Source organism: Ictalurus punctatus, chromosome 6 (genome assembly GCF_001660625.3).
Source record: "Ictalurus punctatus breed USDA103 chromosome 6, Coco_2.0, whole genome shotgun sequence".
NCBI classification, from domain to species: Eukaryota; Metazoa; Chordata; class Actinopteri; order Siluriformes; family Ictaluridae; genus Ictalurus; species Ictalurus punctatus.
The window spans coordinates 2,028,450-2,050,425 of record NC_030421.2 but is presented as its reverse complement, the minus strand read 5'-3'; the positions used below and the strand labels follow the sequence as shown (position 1 = coordinate 2,050,425).

The 21,976-nt window shown below is 40.2% G+C and overlaps 1 protein-coding gene across 1 annotated transcript in view; it reads right to left on the bottom strand.

The window, feature by feature from the left end:
- Positions 1-21,976, bottom strand: part of itgbl1 (integrin, beta-like 1) — a 56,379-nt gene that overhangs the window by 8,044 nt on the left and 26,359 nt on the right. Inside the window, exon 8 of the mRNA XM_017469048.3 lies at positions 5,438-5,554. Within this exon, the coding sequence (XP_017324537.1) occupies positions 5,438-5,554 (117 nt within the window). The remainder of the gene's footprint in view (positions 1-5,437; positions 5,555-21,976) is intronic.

The window sequence follows — 21,976 nt, the reverse complement described above, 5'->3', positions numbered from 1 at the left end:
CACAGGATTAATAATGCATCCACCACCCAAAAACATCTGGCTCGGATGCTGCAATGCATCACGCCATGCTAAAATAGTGCATACGGTCACAACAAAACAGCCATTCGTTAGATTCCGTCTTTCCGATGAGACGTTAAAGCGAGGTCCTGACTCTCTGTGGTCATTATAAATTCCCCCATTGGCATTTATCTATCATGTCCCCCTAATAATCTCCATCCCTGAACTGGCTACATCACTCTCCTGTCTTCTCCATCAATATCTGGTGTATGGTGGGCGTCCCGGCGCACCATGGCTGCCGTCACATCATCCAGGTGGATGCTACACACTAGTGCTGGTACACATGGTACACTTTAAATGTATCAGTACTAACCAGAAATGGAGAGTAATAGCCAGAAACTGTTTCAGGTAACTAATCGAATTTTAGGGTAAAAAAAAAAAATTGTCAGTTTATTAGGGATACCAGAGCAGCCTGAATTCTTTGAGAGTCTGGTCCATGTTGACATGATTGCATCACATAATAGCTGCAGATTTGTCAGCTGCTTTCCTGCTGCGAATCTCCCATTCTACCACATCCCAGAGGTGTTCTACTGGATTATATGCTTGGAGGTTCCTTTGCAGGACGATGAGCAGTGAGGAAAGTGTGCAGTTTAATCACAGTAAAGCGGTTTAATAATGTCAAACTGGTAAGTATATAGTATAGTATAAAATCGCTCAAATTTGGTTTTGGTAATAAAAAAAAAAGTATTAAATCATTTTTTTAAAAAAAAGTATAAAATAATCGTTAAAAAATCGGTTCCATAATTTTCATATCGAATTTTATTTATTTATTTATTTTATTTTATTTTATTTATTTATTTTTTTAAAGTGAAAACTATCAGGTTTGTATAGCAATTGCCACAATGTGATAATTATTCAGGTCTACTTTCCAAGGTGAGTACGTGAGTCGTCATTTGAAAGATACCAGGTAAACATCATCATATGCTAAGTAACATAACAGTTATTTTATAATTATATCATAGAATTCAGGCAATTTTACTGGGGTTATCTCATACAGTCTAGCAAGTAATAATCTGGAAAGACCTTTGTAATATCACAGTCTAAAACTGGATTTAAAGAGAAGCAAATTAGAAAATGAATCACCTGTAAATGAATCATACGTAAATGAATCACATGAAAATGAATCACTTGAATATGACTCACAAGAAAATGTTTCATATGTAAACGAATCATACGTAAATGAATCACATGTAAATGAATCACATGAATATGAATCACAAGAAAATGTTTCATATGTAAATGAATCATACGTAAATGAATCACATGAAAATGAATCACTTGAATATGAATCACAAGAAAATGTTTCAAATGTAAATGAATCATACGTAAATGAATCACATGTAAATGAATCATATGAAAATGAATCACATGTAAATGAATAAATAAATTAAAGACAAAGAAGTAACATAACAGTGATTAAGTCCTAACGAACCACTTCAGTAAATACACGCATTTTTGATAAGGCATATCAAGCATGTTCTACTGTTTAAAAATATGTATGATTGTATAAGCAATGGTTTATTAAGATGTTATGCCAGAGTATGCAAACTTTAGCATTAAATGCTGATTTAAAAATTTTTTTTTGGCTTTTACATTCGTTAATATGTACTTACATTTCCATCTGCACCTACTATTACTTGTCAAGACTAGACATTTCGCTCTGTGTAATTATTGCACAGTAACATTAAGTTCTCTTTTTGGCGCGTTGAATCCAGACATTGCTTATTTAGAGCTCTTAAATAAGACGGTAAGGGGCGAGTATTTTCTTACAGGGTTTCATTTATGCTTAGAACAGTGACAGAGGGATGCAACGGGAATAAAAGACAATAATCTCCTTGGCCTGAGAGTGAAAGTCATGGCAAGTGATTACAGCCATCTGGCCTCTGGCTCTGTGCACAGAAGACCCAGTGCATGTGACACACACACACACACACACACAGTTTTCCACACACACTCCAAGTGGTGACGATATGTAGTCCACATTAAAACTGAGGTAAGGGTTAGACCTGACAAGGCTTCTCTGCCATAGCTACTTTTCCCTACAGTACATGCAGTGATCTCTTGCGAACTCGCTTATAGAGACATGAGAGCTTGACAATGTCTCCGATTTATCAGCGCTGAGACACCAATTAGTACTGATTTTCTCCTGGAGTTCACCCCATGATATTCGAGCCTTTGGGATTTATTCGAAGGCAAACAATTACACAGTTAAGCCAATTAAACAGAACTGTCTACGGTACGTTTCGCACTATCACTTTTTAAAAAAATCATTTTAGATCTTTGTTACCGAGGCAGGATGAACTTGAAATGTTTTATAAATGTGTGTCTCTGAACTCTGCTGACTCACCACCCCAGTCCCTTTGCTTCCAGGTCAGTTTTAATCGACCCCTATCGTGAAATCAGCTAAATCAGGGCGGACGGAGAAGTGTAGTCGCTGCCCTACATGATCTATAGCGCTACATTGATTGGGTTCTTCTTCAGATGTTTAGGAAATCATTCATGTCTGATCTCTGAAGTGCACGTCTTTCTTCTGTGTATCCACATCCTGTTACAGGGTCTGTACAGACTGACTGATTGCCTAATCATTATCACTATTCCTGAAGCCTAGTCAATATGAGGCACGTAATAGTAAAAGCTATTAATTGACTGCTTGATGTACTGCATGCCCCAGCTGCTTGTAAGATGATATGACATGAAGCTCAGGACCATGTGGTTTACCATATAGTCTATCATAAGAGCCAAGACAGTAGCGAACAAATTTAGCTCCTTGTTCATGCGGAATTGCTCACATTGTCCATCACAGCAGCTGAGATGACGAGCATTGAAACTAAGCAGTCTGGTACCGAAATGTCTGGGTCTGTAGTGGTTTGGCCTGCACGCCAGGATGCAGAAAATGTCCCCTCTTTTCTATCCCATGCAATATCTTTCCATAGAAATTTAATTGGAAAATCGCATTTGACATATTATAACACCCATCCAACAAACCCTACTGTACACGGCTCCGACACAATAATCACCGCCGAAACCAAAAGATATCCGAAAAGGCTCGACTACATACAGTGAGAATGAAAAAAACAACAACAAAACAATCCTAAAGCAAGAAGATTAGTATTTATACTAGCGCTGCAGCTAACGATTATTTTCATAATCGATTAGTTGGCAGATTATTATTATTATTATTATTATTATTATCATTATTTTGATTAATCGATTAATCGGATGGGGCGGGGCAAAATTTCAGTACGCTTTTTTTTTGTTTATTTAAAATAAACTCCACAAACTGAATGTTACAAATATAAACTTCAGACTAAAACTCTACACAACTGTTTTGTCCAAAACAGAAAATAACCGAACACACACACACACACACACACACACACACACACACACACACACACTCACACACCAGAATATATATGACTAATTTAGGACTGTAGTTTAATTCATTGCTTTTTGTGCATCCATAAATAAAGCATACATACTTATATATATAATATAAACTAAAATAAATAAATTATATCTATCAGTGTATCTATCTAGATATATATATATAAAATAGTATTTATGCATTATTTTTTTATGGGTGAACAAAAAGCACAGAATTAAACTACAGTCCTAAATGAATAATAAAATCTCCCTTTCACTGCACCGTGTGGTTTCTGTTCCTCTCTGCCTTTAGACATATTGTTCTTGTGTTTACTTTTGATCATGATGTTTTACTGAGACATTACAGATCTTACTCGCGCTACACTCTGTATCAGCGCGTCTACACCGCGCGTGATCGGCCTCGTTACTAACACGTCACTTCCGTTATAATAAAGAACAGAGGTTACACTGCAAGCGCGCAAATACGGCATATAATAACAATAAACTTAAATTAAACTAAACCTTTTAAGCAACTCGCACCAGTTTCCCCTGCCCCTTGCACACAGTGGAGTATTTTGGATATAAACATAAGTTGGTGCTCGTGCAGCACTGTTTGATCTCCGCGGTGTTTAATATAAAATGCACCCCTGCCTTAGAGGACTTTCTTCCTCAGTCACGTGACGATTTCGCCTCTGTCTCAGTCTCGTGACGATTTCACCTCCGTCTGATGGTGACTGAGGTCATGTTGGGAATAAAAGGTAACGCTCACATAAACAGTAAACTGAAGAAAGTCATCGTTAGGCTAATGCTAGCGGCGTCACGTTACGTCATGCGGCATCATCTAGGAAGCGGCTTATACTTCCGGTTAGTAAAAATAAACGCTAGCATTATATTTGAGATGATATTACCTTTCTAAAATTCATACGACTGTGGAGTACATAGTGCATAGTGTAAGTGTGTGGTACTTCATTTGGCACAAAGCTTTATGGCCTGTTCAGGAAGATATATATATATATATATATATATATATATATATATATATATATATATATATATATATATATATATATATATAATAAAGTTGGTTTCACTCTGCCCACGTTTTACATGTTTCCCTACATTCTTCTGAACGTCCACGGAATAAAATAAAGTCTCAGACGCCGAGGGTGAACCTTCTGCCATCGTTTACACATTCGAATGGCCGTGTAATACGGAGCAATGCGATAACATGAAATTAAAAATGACCTTATATGGTCATGGGCGTCGTTTTGAACTCAGGACTGGCATGTCCTCTATTACGCGACTGTTTGACGCCGAACACAACAGCGCTTCACCTTCACGCGTTCTCTGAGAGAAGGCTAACGGTTGACAGGCAGGAGTTTGGCCAATAGTTGCTTCAAGCCTTTTATAATCGACCAACCGGTGTGCGAGAAGGCGGGACTTACAGAGAGAGGTTAAAGCGATGCAAACATGCGCACACATGATGCAGTATTAGACCATAAGCACATCATAATGAAACTAAAGCCGAATCCCGGACATTTTCTCAAATTTAGATGCTTTGTTAAAGTCTGAAAAAGAGGACGTGTGGTCACGCTGACAAAAGCATTTCAGAGTACAACGTGTGTTCATTTCTACCAAGTTAACTTTGCGCAAAAATTTATTTACTTATGCACCAGAAGGTTGGTCACGTGAGCCACGACTAGCGAGAGAGAACCAGAACTATAATCAAGCAGCTGTCTATATTGTGTTGTGTCAAAAAAAAAAAAAGATTCATTTCTTTAAAAAATTTCATCCTTTTAGTATTCCCATTTTTTACTAAACGTACCTGTAATCTGATTACTTTGATTCCGTTACTCCCCAAGCCTGAATTCCGTAGATCACGTTAAGGATGGCACTGTTGTCAATGATGGGCCATTGCAATCCAGTGTGTGTGTGTGTGTGTGTGTGTGTGTGTGTGTGTGTGTGTGTGTGTGTGTGTGTGTGTGTGTGTAGTGTTTGTGCGTGCACTACTTACCGCCGCAGATGTCTTTGTTTACGTCCTCGCACTGCCGGTCATCACACTCACAGTTTTTGCCGTGAACACGTCTGTCTCCTGGTGGATGGCATGTGCACTGTCCACATGCGCACTGGCCTAAAACATGCAAACACACACATGGAAAAGAATAGATCAATCATATGTCGTGCAAATTCATTCCTCATTCAGTAAACTTCAAGAAAGATGGTGAAACGTAACATGATTCAATCTTGCGCTGTGTTTTCTTTCATCTCCTTTAAGCTAGGAAATATCTGACAACTATCTAAATAACCATTGGGCACCCTGTCCAGGGTGTACCCCGCCTTGTGCCCGATGCTCCCTGGGATAGGCTCCAGGTTCCCCGTGACCAATACACAGTACAAAATATTTTCTATGTGCCCCCCTTTAATGAACCCTGCCAACGGATCTGTCTTTTCTTCATCTATTCTATTTATTTATGTCTATTCCTTTATAATATATTTCTGTTTGTTAGGGAAAATCGGTGTGTGCCCCCCACTCCAGTTGTACACTTGGTTGCGCCCATACTCGACGCAAGTTCGTTGATATATTTTAGCAGCTCAGCCCGTAAGAAATGGAGACAGCAGCCGATAAGTAACAGTGAGTAAGTAACTAGATCCCTAAATAGTAGGTGACCTTAGCTTAGTATAGAAGGCATCATACCATGGCTTGGTTTGTTCTTAAGAACGTCAATGAACTGTTGATATTTACACACTCAGGAAGTAGGCTAGGCTAACGTCAGGTCCAGTTTTTGACCGTTAACGTTACACTCACGTGCACGTCCTCCCGCTGAGTTCTCTGTGAACCCTCACGTTGTGACAGACTGTTATAAAAGTGAGGAAAGTTGCATTTCGTTCCTTTACACTACATTTGGGCTCAGGACAGCTAAGTGATTTTACAGATATGAGGCTCAGCATAACGCTGAGGTGTGCTGGCTTGGCGACGAGAGATATGGAACTAACGTCTGAGTTGTGGCCATATTGTAGTTCTCCATTCAGAACTAGTGATGGCGGTTTGTCTTTAGATTTAAGAAAAGAAAACTCCAGGACCCTTTACATAGCTGACGTTTCAGGTTACCACTATATATTGTTGTACACGTTGTACACTTATTACATAGCGAGCTAAACAGCATGGTGACATTAACATAATAAATGACACCAGTTACACAAACACAATATTCAGTTTATCAAATTAAAATGATCATCTAAGTCTTTCATTGGTCTTCTGGGAAAATAACGGTACCTGGTCACGATGCAGGCAGGACAGCACTGCTTGGAAGCATCCGTGTTGAAACTGTATTTACATAGTATATATAGTGTTGAATTTAGTTTCATAGGCAGCCGTCCTTTCTGAGTCTGTTTAAAAGTCGTGGTTGCGTGTTTAAATGTTAGCGTGTGTGGTTTGCCTGCACACATCTTAGCTCTCCTCTGCTTGGTGTGGTGGGTTTCATGGTAGGTTATGGAATAGAGAATACATCCATCCTACAATTTCCCCATGCTGTGGGAGCTTCTATCACTCAGAAATCACGTGAATTCAAACGGTAACTGTAATCCTAAAACTATGTTCTGAATATGAGAATTTTCAGTATCAAACTTTGATGTTGGGGGGGTCCAACCCCCCCAATGTCTATACCATGGTTACGCCCTTGATTCTTGCTACTGATGCGTCACACTCAACTAGATTCTACCAGATAGCATCAGATCCAGTGTTGTAGGTAGTAACATCAATAGTGGTGTTTATGAGTATCTGCATCTTGCCGAGTCATTAACGAGGCTATTACAGCTGAAACATTCTGGTGATTGCGTATCAAAAGTGGATGATTTGTAGGCTGTTAAGTGGTGCTAACGTCGTAATCGCTGTCTCTTTATCTCGTCTTTCTCTTGCCATTAAATACTCAATTTTAGGCAATTCAATTGATCATTTGATGGTGGGTGCGGTGGTAGAGGACGGATGATATTACGAAAGGTGTCACGATAAGGAAATGATCAGCTTTCAAAATGTTCCCAATTATTCGCCTGCCCCTGTGCAGAAGATACTTAGAGGCAATTTGCCCTCGTGGTATGCTTGCTCGTGATAATGAACACAAACAGTAACACGGATGTCATACACAGTGCTAACTGCATCACAGCCGATAGCTTTCGAGATCCAAGCAGCATGGTGCTGGCAGTAGAAGACATCTGCTATGGCACACAATTAAAATCGACATGAATGTACCCACATTAGATTTAGCTGGAAACTATTGAGTGTGAGCATTTTCACTGCAGGAGAGAATAATATTCAACAAACGTCACTGAATAAACGACTCGACGCCAACTCGCTTGAAAGAGAGAAAACAATGATCTTGATCTCCACTGACACGGGTTTTCAGCTAAACAAACTCTGTGTCACTGGATGAAGAAGTGCAGATGGCTTTAGCCTGTGGATGTCAGCGTACACGTTAGCACGGCTGCAAAAATCTGTCCGACACGGGCAGATACCATGGCTTCAGGCAGGCGGCGAGAACAACAAGCAACACCCTGTCCGACAAGCACTCAGCCTGCCAAGCAGATAAGCCCAGTCTGCGTGCTGCTGTTACCATAGCAACTGGTGATGTCATAACACTCTCGTCTCATCGATTAGCTTTTGCGACACCAGACAGCCCGTTTCGGACGGCTCGGGCATTCTCTTCACACTGTGTCAGGCTCCTGGATTTTGTCTCACCTTGAGATGAGTGGACGAGGAACGAGAGATCTGACTGGCCCATGTGAATAGGAATTTGGCTTATGGCTGTGCTGGCATCTCATATCTGGATGGCACAAAGAAACTGACAGGTTTCTGCTACATCTTGTCTTGCCTTGCCTGCTGCTTTTCACCTGCTCAAATTTCACAGCGGGTTTGTTTACACTGCTAAGGGAATATTATGCTAGATCTTATCCAGTGTCTCCAAACAATTAACATCTTGGCTGCAGTAATCACAAAAAAAGCCACAAAATCCTGTATGGGCTGATTAACATAGGACGTAATTAAGTCCAGTACAGATATACTGTATAGTCCTGTACCCAGCATGTGCTTCGTGTGGCTCTGTAAATAAAAAACATATATTTTTGGTGAATTTTGGCAAAGTTAGTATAGAAATACGGTTTTCTTTTGGTATTCAGTAAGACAGTGGGCCTGACGAGGTTGGAGAATACATGGCGAGGGATCTGAGAGCGTTCCTTCATACAGAATCTCTCCAGATCCTTCACATTTCGAGGTCCACGCTGGTGGAGTCTCCTCTTCAGTTCACCCCACAGGTTCTCTATGGGGTTCGGGTCAGGGGACTGGGATGGTCAGGGCAGGACCTTGATTTTGTGGTCAGTAAACCATTTCTGTGTTGATGTTGATGATGTTTTGGATCATCGTCCTGCTGGAAGATCCAACCACGGCCCATTTGAAGCTTTCTGGCAGAGGCAGTCAGGATTTCATTTAATATCTGTTGATATTTGATAGAGTCCATGATGCCATGTATCCTAACAAAATGTCCAGGTCCTCTGGCAGAAAAACAGCCCAAAACATTAAAGATCCTCCTCCATATTTAAACGTGGGCATGAGGGACTTTTCCATACGGCTACCTCTCTGTGTGCCAAAACCACCTCTGTGTTTATTACCAAAAAGCTCTATTCTGGTTTCATCTGACCATAAACCCGATCCCATTTGAAGTTCCAGTAGTGTCGGCACACTGAAGACGCTCGAGTTTGTGTTTGGATGAGAGTAGAGGCTTTTTTCTTGAAGCCCTTCCAAACAGCTTGTGGTGATGTCGGTGACTTCAGATTGTAGTTTTGGAGACTTTCTGACCCCAAGACACGACTAACTTCTGCAGTTCTCCAGCTGTGATCCTTGGAGATGTTTTATCCACTCGAACCATCCTCTTCACAGTGCGTTGAGACAGTGCAGACACACGTCCAATTCCAGGTCGATTCATAACATCTCCAGTGGACTGGAACTTCTTAATTATTGCCCTGATGGTGAAATGGGCGTTTTCAATGCTTGTGCTATTTTCTTATAGACACGCCCCATTGTGTGAAGCTCAACAACCTTTTGCAGCACATCACAGCTATATTCCTCGCTCTTACCCATTGTTATGAATGACTAAGGGGATTTTGCCTATGTGTTACCTCATATTTATACCCCTGTGAAACAGGAAGTCATGGTTGAACAATTTCCTGTTCCTAGTACCCAGGTGTACTAGAAAAATATCAGTGGGAATGTACTTAAAATATATTTTTCTTATATGAAAAATTAAACCCCTCAACAGTTGTGAGAAATATTTGAACACAAGTAATTAGTGGTATATTCTATACATAAATAAATCAAGCATATCTGTAGCTTTGAAGTGATTATTATCTCCCAATCCGATCATGCACTGTGTTTTGAACCGTAACAATTAATCCTCTTGGTATATTTGAGAGACAACCATCCGCTAACGTCAACCCCCAAAGAGCAGTGCTTGTGCAGGTGCCAAAGCAAACTCCATCCTCCTTTCACATTGAACTTCAGAATATCTTTACCTTGTTACTTAAGGATTCTACAGCCCCCCGATTCAATCAATATTAATGATGTGGTAGGACATTTAACGTCTTGATGCTCAAGGGCTGAGAGTTCCTTTTAAACAAAATACTCTCCCGGGACAGCTATCCGCAGCTGTTTCCTGTTATATGACCAACGGTGATTTATGCTATAATATCATGTACTGTACTATAATATAACTAGTTTTAGTTAAATATGCTTAAGCTTTTTCACCTCCAGTCACTATAAAATGCTGTAATTGTTAGCAAATCAATGTGTCACTCTTTCCTCACAGACGTCTAAGAAGGTAGTCTAGAAGGCTGCATAAAGCATTGCCATCTTTGACATTAAATGACAGCAGTGCTCACCAAGCATCCACAGTGCACTGGAGTCTTGCTGTGTGCATCTTGATGTGTCTTGCCTTGCATGAACCATGCAAATAATGCCTTCGAGGCACCAGAGAGAGAGAGAGAGAGAAAGAAAATCTGCTTCCCAGCCCTCTGCTTTTGGAAAAGCCAAACAACAATGACAAGAAACAAAAAGCAAGCCTGTTTTTCTAAAGAAGAACATCACATCACCAAATGTATCATCCATTCGCATTCGCTGTGTAATATTTCATGTGCCGAAGGTTCGGGAGTTTAAAACGATATATATATATATATATATATATATATATATATATATATATATATATATATATATATATATATATATATATATATATATATATGTTAATAAATACTGAAACGCTCTGGAAATCACTCCTCTGGAAATGGAAAATGCACAAAGCAATCGATACAGGTGGATCTATGGCTGCCATTGAAGCATCTCTAAAACCAGCTGTTTGTGGAGATTTTAACGCTTGGTTTATGATTCATGAAAAGAGATTCTGGGAAAGTTCTGGGATGTAAATGTTCATTTATTTATTTTTCAGAACAGTAGGAGGTTATATTCAGGCTGTCCATCAAACAGTTGGGGTCACAGAGTACAGTAAATAGCATGAAAGTGTATGTTTTTGTTTTTGTTTTGTTCCTTTGAATAAAATAATGGCCACTTTTACTGAGATTGCAGTGCTGCAGTTTTCCGGACAGGAAAGCCTCCTGCTTGGGAAAGATTTTCAAGCAACCACATTACAGCTTTATATGATCAGTAGGTTTTACGTGATTTAAGGCTTCGGACTATTTTTTTATTTATTTTTTTTGACCTCATTTACAGGAACTCATCTTGGAATGTGACCTTTATAAATGATACTAACAGTATGAGCTACCAAAACTGCTGAGTTGAAAAAGAAAAGCTCCTCCCTAGTGTAAATTGTTTTAAATCCATCATATTTCATGAGATAATTGTGTTTAACGAGACAGGAGCTTCTTTCTTCTCATGCAGAAACCCACATAAACATAGGTTCTATGTATCCATGTACATAAGATCTTCTGGATCTTCTAGAGTACAAGGCAGACGTAGTAAATACAAGTATAAGGTCAGAGACACAGCTAGGTTTTCTGAGATACAGCTTCACACATCACTACTGGACAATCACTGCAGAGGTGCACAGACAATTAAGGTGTTTGGATCCCCAGAGCAACTTTTCCAAATTGGCGCCCTGTCTCAGAAGGAAGCGCATTGAGGCTTAAGGCAATGGCTGTAGAGTCTAATCATTTCAAACAACAATACATAGTCTTCCTTCTGTAAAAAAATTAAACTAATAGACAGGTATAAAGGTGTTAGAAAGCATGTTTTACTCATCCATCAGTCTGTCTGGAACTGAAAATCTGAATACAAAATGCCTATATGAACGTTATGCAAGGTAAATAATGCAAGTTTTTCGTCTCTACAGTGCACGCTTTGCCTGAATCGACTCCATCGTGACTGGTGCAGTCTGAAGACAGAGGCAAACTAACTTTATTTCGGTGCTTTTTGGACTTTTTCCAGAGATAGCATTTAGAAGGCCGTAATCAGAGGAGGAAATGAAAGGTCAGGCAGGATGGAGTCATGTTTAGCTAGGGCATCTGGAGGCATCCTCTAATCAAACTGCCATTCGAGTGCCGCCTGCTATCAGTGGCCACAAGACCGCTACGATTGCAAGGAGCTGTGTGCTGAACATACTAATAAAGCCTGTCCATAGCCTTAAAGAAACAACAGTAGCCACATTTAATGTCTAACTACTCATACAGTCCAAATTGTAAAGGAGTTGATATTAATGAACTCTAATAAAACGATTTGATGATAAGTGGTTATGAATAAATATTAGCTCAAGATGACAATTTTTTATTTTGTTTAGACCAGTATGAAGATTGCTCGAGACTCAGCTCTGTTAAGACCTTATTGTGAAACAACATCGCTACAGTATAGGTGCGTCCAAAATCGCACACTTAATGCACTATTCAACGTCATTTTGTAGTATAAATAGTCTGATTAGTGTGTTCTCACTCAATTGAAAAAATGAACTTTGGAATGATGGACACTTCATGCACTCAACGGTCGCAGCTTTGCTTACGTAGCGGATGGGGAGAGGTTATGTCAAGCACTACCTTACTACTGTATGCTGATTTTAAATTGTGCAAGCAAAAATCGCCTGTGGAGACGATTACGCCTCTGTCTGACGGTGACTGAGGTGAAAAAGGGATAAAACTTGGGCATAAAAGGAAACATTAACATAAACAGTATTCATTTTTGTTATCTGTTTGGCTATATCGCTAATGCTAGAACCATCGCATTACATGCGTTTGATGTAATTTCCCCTCGACTGGGAAACAGCACATACTTCCGGTTAGTACAATACCGAAAGTGTGCCATTTGAGACGATACTACCCTTCTAAAATTCATACACTAGACAGCAGAATATATAGTGCATAGTATAAGTGTATAGTGCATAGTATAAGTGTATAGTGTATAGTATAAGTGTATAGTGTATAGTATAAGTGTATAGTGTATAGTATAAGTGTATAGTGTATAGTATAAGTGTATAGTGCATAGTATAAGTGTATAGTGTATAGTATAAGTGTATAGTGTATAGTATGTCATTTGGAACACAGCTCTTGTCTTTATTCACAGAGAAAATCACCATCCTGTGACTCAGGGAGAGTGATTGCAATCAGCTCTAATTCAGCTGATTTGTTTTTAAAAGATTGCTCGTTATGCCAGGCAGCTCCAGTGATGTACAAGCATACGAGCCAACATCTGCATAGCAAATTAAAGGCTTTTCTCTTGCTTTCTCCTGAGCAACAGCCTCGAGAGTATTTGTTCTGGTGATTGCTTCTGAGGTTATTCATATTCATAACCAAGGACCATTCATTATATAAGGCTAAGATGCAGTATTAAAGAAGAAATAATATTTAGTCGCTTCTGTTACGTCGAGTCAGTTTGTGTAATGCCTTGTCAAATCAAAAGATTCTTTTAGTTATAATGTAGCTTATTTGTAAGGAATAAAAATAGGTGAAATAAGCAGTGATGGTGCTGTGTGATGAAGCTTGACGTGTAGCAGACGGCTGTTTCATAACAAATTTAAGAGAGCTATCTACATGACAACTTGTAATTATGGTCAGAGCTACAGGTATCCTGAACTCTAGATCAGGCAATACACTCCTATCCATCCATCCATCCATCCATCCATTTTCTATGCCACTTATCCTAAACAGGGTCGCAGGGAGCCTCTACCAGGGGACTCTGGGCATGAGGCAGGGGACACCTTGGATCCGGTGCCAACCCATCTCAGGGCACAATTACACACACACTCACACGCCCATTCTCACACTTTAGAAATGCCAATCAGTCTACAGTGCATGTCTTTGGACTGGGGGAGGAAACAGGAGTACCCGGAGGAAACCTCCAAAGCACGGGGAGAACATGCAAACACCACGCACACAGGGCAGAGGCACAATCAAACCCCTAACCCTGGAGGTGCGATGTGAACGTGCTAACTACTACACTCCTATCATCTCCTGTGATCTCTTCGACTGTGGTGAGTGTAGCATTTCATACTTTCCCTAGCGCATATGGAACATCCTTGTGGTCCTGAAACGACTAGTAAGGCCTTGTATTCCACTCTTTACTCTCACACATCTTGACAATTTCCTCCTTGACTAGATCTAGTGTCCGAAATGAACAGAGAGATTTAGCACCCTCATCCTATTGTACACCTGTGGCTTTAGCCTCTTAGAGTGAAGTGCAGGTTGAGGATTATGAAGAAATACAAGAGACCCTACTACCCCTAGTACAAAGCATCTTCTTAGCAGCCCATACCTGAAATATGCCAAGCTGAAATAGACATTTTAGCAAAAAGAGTGAGAGTACTGTGTGTCTTGGTGATAAGATCGATTTGCATGGATAATGACCTTTACCCCTGGAGTTTCTACCCATATCATCCAATTTTTTTAATCAAGCAACTGACCTTGCAGTGTTGTGAGGGAGTCCATGTTATAACCAGTAAACACCCTGCACTACTATTTGGACTGGATGGTGGCTATTCACGCATTAGAGAAACTGGTTGCCAGTTATGGGGGAAAGACACAGGGAGCACCCCTGTCTAAATAGAATCTGGCCCACAGTGCGGTTAATGTCGTCACCATGGCATACCATGACCTACCCTCACGGTCATGTGAGTGCAGTTATCTCTGAACACCTTTCCAGTAAGTCCTAAGGTGGGTTGGTTCCTCCTGACACTGTGGCGTATGTTACAGTATCTAGGTCATATGAACACCGGGTATCTGCCATGGTGTCCTGTCATTGGAAGCAGCCAGAACTCAGCAGGAAGGTCCAAGAGAAAGATGTATTCAGCACATTCAGAATTCACAGTTACAAGAACTGGAAGAACAAGTCTTCTTCAAAATAAGAATATTTATCAAGGAACTTCCAGGAAATTTTCGTATGCTGTTGGCATCTGCTGTTCAGTGAACAAAAAGCACACAACTGGTGGTCTGTCACATGCCATAATTTCTTCTAAGAGCTTTTCATTACCTCTCACTTCATTTAGCTAGACTGTGCAGCACTAGACTATAGTCCAGTTGTTACATAATGGCTGATAAACATTTTATTCCAAGTAAATGCTGACAGGTGCACAAACAAATGCCCAGTATGTGGGTTGTTATAGCTACAAATATCATAAAAGATTATTAGTCCAGGTCTTATTCTTTTTAAAAAAGTTTGCATAACCATTTAAATACCAGATGGCCTGCAGAGCTTGTACTCCCAATTAATATGGACGAAGTTTTGACATTTTATATGCAGTTATGCACGTTATAGAAGGTCTAATTGCTGGGAATCTATATCGAGTTTAAGGTCTGGTGCTGTACAGGGGTGTTGCCAGATCTTTTACAATGGGGTGGCTAGGTTACACCTAATGACTTTATTAGGGTGGTGATCTACAGTCGGGCAAAATACTAATCCACATTCATAGAAAAGGAATGTATGGCTGCCTGTATCTGGGTATGGCCCGAGAAGGATTCCTATTGGACGTTAAAGACCTAAAGCTACGTGACATTGTCTGTTGTTTGTTTTCGAGCAAGCAACACAAACTCACAGCTAACATAACAACATAGCTAAATCTTATGAAGTACACTTTTATTCACTATCATTATTTAAAGGTAGGCAATAAGGAAATGAAGACATCCAGTGTTATTGTTCATTGTGTGCAGTGTAGCTATTGAGTAATTTATTATATGTTAGCTAGCTAAGCTTGTTTGTTACTTGCTGTTGGCCAATGTTGAAACAAACTTTCATATTTTTTAGACTAGAATATCACAAGTGAGATTTATCAGGCTGTCCAATAATGTCCTACTAGGGATCTGACTGACTTACTGTCCAGAGGGGTGCCCATGCTTCATGGTAGTGTGGCAGTGGCCATTACTTAGCTACAGCCATGGTGCTGTAACCTTGTGTCTGGCCTTGTGATACTTGGCTTGGAAATCGCTGAAAGCTGCGCGTGAATGCTTGGACTGACTCAGGCAGGCTGTCACCTTAATTGTGAGAGTGAAATTCAGAGTGAAGGAAACTTATGTAATTAACTGCTGTCAGGCTAATGGATGCAAGCTAGCAGACCTATAGCTCCAGTCATGGATGAAATTCTATGTAAACAGATGTATAAATCATCATTTGGGCGACTCTCTGCTCGCCATTTGTCAAAGGCCATAAGGAAAATGAGGAGAGAAAGAGAATCTATATTTTTTCTGAGCCTCTATGGGGATTCCATAGTGGCTGACTATGGAGAGGGAAAAAAAAATCGGTCTTCACCAGTGTTAGAAAAACATTTCTGAATGGATTTTTACGATTTTTATGAATGCTTGATCTTCACATATAATCATCTATAGACAATGATGAAGTAATCCAGAGCACAGGTAATGGAAAGCAAGATATTACTTACAGGATGACCTCATACTCTCAAATCCATATAACACATGAATAGTTAAAACAGAGGAAAGCCTGGATCTATGCGAGGCAGTTGGTCCCCGGGACTGGAGTTGAGAATCACCGCTAACATTTATCGCATAATGAATGCGTTTACTAATGTTGACTAATGAAGTAACAAACATTGAGAAGCAATCTTTAATCAGTAAACATTGTAACAAGTGCTACAAAATGTACTCAGCAAAAAAATAAACATCCCCACACATTCAATTGATTTTATTTCCAGCAAATTTCAAAATATGTGTAAATATCTGTATTAATTTAAAAACATTCACCAACTGAGACATGAACTGAAGAAGCTCCACAGATGTTTGAGGAACAGAAATGGAATAACGAGTCCCTGAACAAAGTGGAGGTGGATATCAGAAGGAACAGTCAGTATCTGGTGTAACCTCCAGCTGCTTTAAGTACTACAGAGCATCTCATCCTCATGGACTGCACCGGATTGGTCAGTTCTTGCTGTGAGATGTTCCTCCACTCTTCCACCGAGGCATTTACAAGTTCTCCATCACGCCTACATGTAATTTTCCACTGCGAGGACGAGCAGCTGTCCTTCCTGTCTCCCTGTAGCACCGTCTCAGACGTCTTACATTACAGACATTACAGTTTATTGCTCTGAACACATCTGCAGTCCTCACGCCTCCCTGCAGCAGGTCTATGGCATGTTCACGCAGGAGAGCAGGAACCCTAGACATCTTTCTCCTGGTGTTTTTCAGAGTCAGTACAAAGGTCTCTTTAGTGTCCGAACTTATTGTAACTGTGACCTTAATCACCGGGCGCCTGTAAACTGTTCGTGTCTTAAGGACTGTTCCACAGCTGCATGTGCAATAATTGTTTACGGTTCATTGAACAAGCGTGAAAAACATCCTTTAAACCCTTTCCGATAAAGATCTGTGAAGACTATGCGGATTTTACAAAATCTTTAAAATACAGTCTCCTGAAAAAGGGAACCTTTTTTTTTTTTTTTTTTTTTGCTGAGTATATATGCTAATTATTTATTATACAGCACTGTACAAAAGTTTTCGGCACCCTATTTTTTGCACAGTACTGTACATGATCCTGAATGAATACTTTCCGCATTGTAGTGGAATTTTCACGGCTGATTAATTTTGTCTTGGACAGGGTCAATTTGAACCTCCAGTTGCTGCAGCCAATTAAGATCATTTAAAGGTGCTGCTGGAATAATTCAACCTAATTAAGTTACCTAGCCTCAGTTAGTCTCTGATTCCCAAAAATCTCACTGTGTTCTGCCTTCTAAAAGCGCAAAGCTGAAGACTATAACAGCCTGAAATTTCCAGCTTACCCCATGGAAGATGTACGTACACACACACACACACACACACACACACACACACACACACACACACATACACGAACACACATTTACGTATATGTATATGGAAGTCTATGTTCACTCTTTTGTGAATCTTTGGTGTCTTACTCTTTAAAAACACTGTCTCTGCTTCATCCAATTAATGACTATCAGATATTTGAACAGGAGTCTAAATGAGCTTTTAAATGAGGTTAATCAGTATTTGTAATCATTTTAATAAGAATAGAGCACAAATTCTGCTAAATAATACTGATTATACCAGATCAGAACATAAATCACCATGATTTCAGAAGACTTTCTCCTATGGATGCAAGCGCCAATAGTCAATCTCTTACGGAACAATGGTTATACACTGTCACGTCCTCTTTTTTTTTTTTTATAACCAAAAGAACCACATATTTTCATATATTGAGAAGGAGCAAAGCTAACTTACTGTGAAATATCAAGATCAGGGAAGTGGAGACTCATCCGTTAAAGCTGTGGGTCACTGATCAGAAGGTGGGAGTTCAAGCCCCTGCACTGCTCCAGTACTGCTCCAGCACTGCCCCAGTACTGCCAAGCTGCCACTGTTGGGCGCTCTGACCTCAGCTTCCCAATAAGTTGGAATATGTGAAAATTTCCCTCGTGGGATCAATAAAATATACCTATACGTCTATTAAATATTCAAACATATACAAAGAAGTCAAAGGTTTGGTTTTCAAAATGTTCTTCGTACAGTATATTGCCATTTTTCTGTCTATATGTGATAACTTTACATGTAAACTATGACTAGTAAAGACTTCCCACTTCAGCTATAAGGGCTACATTAATCAGGAATTGTTCAGAGATACGCCACCATGCCTCTTGCCTCCTTTAGTGATCAGTGGACGAGTTCAACAAACAGACTTCATATAAAACCATAATGAACTTTCTTTTACTCTCACACTATCCGTCGTGACCCAGATGAGGACGGGTTCCCTTCTGAGTCCGGTTCCTCTCAAGGTTTCTTCCTCGTATCATCACAGGGAGTTTTCCCTCACCACCGTCTCGCTCAGATAAATTCACACACTTAAAATCTCTACCCCGTGTTTATATGTTTCTGTAAAGCCGCTTTGAGACAGCGTCCGCTGTTAAACGCGCTACACGAATCAAACTGAATTGAATCGAATCGATAAGCAATTTTTACGGGCATATTGCCAGTTGGAAAAGATGGAAGCCGTTTTTCCACGTTTGCAGTCAGCTGGTGTTTTCCTGTGCAGAAATTAATATGCCAGTGCTGACATGGGTGGAGTGGCATGGTGAGGGTCATTTGGCAGTGGTATTTTTAAACCCACTTTCATCCAAATTGGTTAGTACCTGCTGAGATGCCAAGATGGTACTTTCTTGAATGCAGGAAATTTAAGTTATGTCTCATCTACTGGCCCAGATTTTGGGGATAGTGTCCATTTTTGTCAACCCACCTTGCCATAAACAGGCTACTTCAACTAATTACTATGTAGTGTAAATACAACAATGTTTTTATTCCTAGCAAATTTGTGAATCATACAGCTAACACACCATAATCAATAACAGCAAAAGGAGAAATCATCACCGGGGGATGAATACTTTCTGGAGGCATGGTATAGATTGCAAAAATCATGTTTCCATATATTAGCAATTTGACCATTTTTGTTATTATTGCATAATTCTCTGTTTCTCTAAAGGGAATTTCATATCGAATGCAAGGCTGGAAAAGAATGAGAAAAAAGATGAGATCTAAAGTACCCTAATACTCAATGGAGGGCGGCTGATCAAAGGTTTACTCGTTGTACTTTCATTTTATAAATAAGCCAACAGGAAGACACGGTCAATTAAAATGACCCCTGTGTGTCTTTGGTGGAACACGACCATTACTACTGTACCTTGCTATTCTTATGCAGAGAAAAAAAGGTAATAACACCATTTTTTTTAGCAGCTGTGTACAGTGACATGTAAAACATTACTGCTCTTTTCTTCCATTTACTGTATACTGAGTAACCATTTAGTGGTTCAGAGACCAGCATCACTACTCACTACACAATAAACAACTCGAAGAACTTATTAAGCATGACGTAGGACCACACACATAAGAACTCACATTAATTAATCATTTCGATTAAACGGTTAATCAAAGCATAATTAACCTCATCCCACGATTTGGCAAAACTCCAGCGTCGCTTCCTCAACTCAAGGCTATCATTTCTGTTTACGCATGACCACGCAGGAAACCGTATCATTGGAAATCCTTGCGGTTGTACTGTAGGAGGCAATAACGAGAGACGCAAACCACAAACCATAACTCAGGTCATGCAGGAAGCTCTCTACTAAAGTAAATAAATAAAGCCCGTTCAGCAGTAGGTAGTTGAAAAATGACTTTTGCACTGAAATTCCAAAATACAATCACATCTTCAACGGTGGCTCATCCTAGACTGCTGCTATTATACATTGTTAGATGTATGCTATATTGTTTGTACTTCTGTAAAGGTATATTTTTCACAGAGTGTTAGTTTGAATGTACCCCCAAAACGATTTCACACTGAAAATATGTAGCTGATCTGTTTCTGTAATTAGACAATATTGGGTGAATAAGAGGCTATTCTGCTGGACTTTTATTTATTTTTGTTCTTCAGCAGTGGAACAGCCCAGAGGAACCCTTACTCATATTCGACTTGCCCGAAACAATCATTATGTTCCATTAAGCGCATGGTTTGTGGCATTCCGGGTTTGCACTATTCTAAAAGATGAAGGACATACCAGAGGCTTTTCTGAGAGCACTAACCTTGCTAATGTGTTATAGCTTGCTTGGTGTAATCTGATAAAGTGTTATTGTGGTACTGAACGTGCAGAGCTCTACTGTAAACTTATTGCAGCGTTGATCTTTGCTTTTTCCTTTTATTATGTTGTCTTGGCGGAAACTTAGAATGTTATTGTGGTGATGCACTATGTGTTCTGACACCTTTCTATCATAGCCAGCGTGAACCTTTTCAGCAATTTGTGCTACTGTAGCTCTTCTGTGGGATCAGACCAGATGGGTCTAACCTTCACGCCGCATGTGCATCAATGAGCCCTGGGTACTCATGACACTGTCCCTGGGTGCACAAGTTGTCCTTTCTTGGACCACATTTGGTAGGTACTAACCACTGCATACCGGGAACACCCCTCAAGACCTGAAGATCCTCAAAATCTGAAGACCCTCAAGATCCTTACCCTTGCCCATTTTTCTTGCTTCCAACTCACCGACTTCGATAACTGACTGTTCAGTTGCTACCTAATATGTCCCACCCCTTGACGGGTGCCATTGTAACGAGAAAAGAAAGAGCCAAGGACAACATCAAAGGGCCTGTCTTGCGTCAATAAAGGTCACTGTTCATGACTCCACTATCAGAAAGACACTGGGCAAAAATGGCGTCCATGGAAGAGTGGCGAGGTGAAAACCACTGCTAACCCAGAACATCATTAAGACTCATCTGAATTTTGCCAAAACACATCCTCAAACCTTTCGGGAGAACGTTCTGTGGACTGATGAGTCAAAAGAGGAAGCGTTTAGAAGAGAGGAGTCCCGTTACATCTGGCGAAAACCAAACACAGAATTCCACAAAAAGAACATCATACCTAAGGTCAAGCATGGTGGAGGCAGTGTGATGGTGTGGGGATGCTTTGCTGCTTCAGGGCCTGGGTAAGTCCATAAGATGAAACTCAAGCGCAACTGGATTTTGCAGCAAGACAATGATCCAAAGCGTAGGAGTGCGTCCTAGTAGTAGAAGTAAGTGAGAGACTGCTCTCCAGTTATCGGAAGCGTTTGGTTTCAGTTATTACTGCTAAAGGTGGAACAACCAAAGAGGGCAATTAGTTGTTGTTTTTTTTTTTTTTTACATTGGTGATAGGTATTGGATAACCTTTTTTTTGAACATGAACATCTTGTTTGAAAAAAGCATGGATACTTCCACTTCTAATTGTACTGCTTATCCTACACAGGGTCGTGGGCAAGCCTCGGACTCGGGGCACGAGGCACCATCCTTACACGGTCTCACACACCCATTCACACGCTACGGACAATCAGCCTAGAATACATGTTTTTGGACTGGATTAGGAAACCGGAGTACCTGGAGGAAACCCCTGAAGCACGGGGAGAACATGCACGCACACAGGGTGTAGGCAGGAATCAAACCCCCAACCCCAAAGGTGCAAGCAAACATGCTAACCACTAAGCCTCCGTGTCTTCTTGAGTAAGATTATGACACATTATTTATACTTTCACTTATAATAGT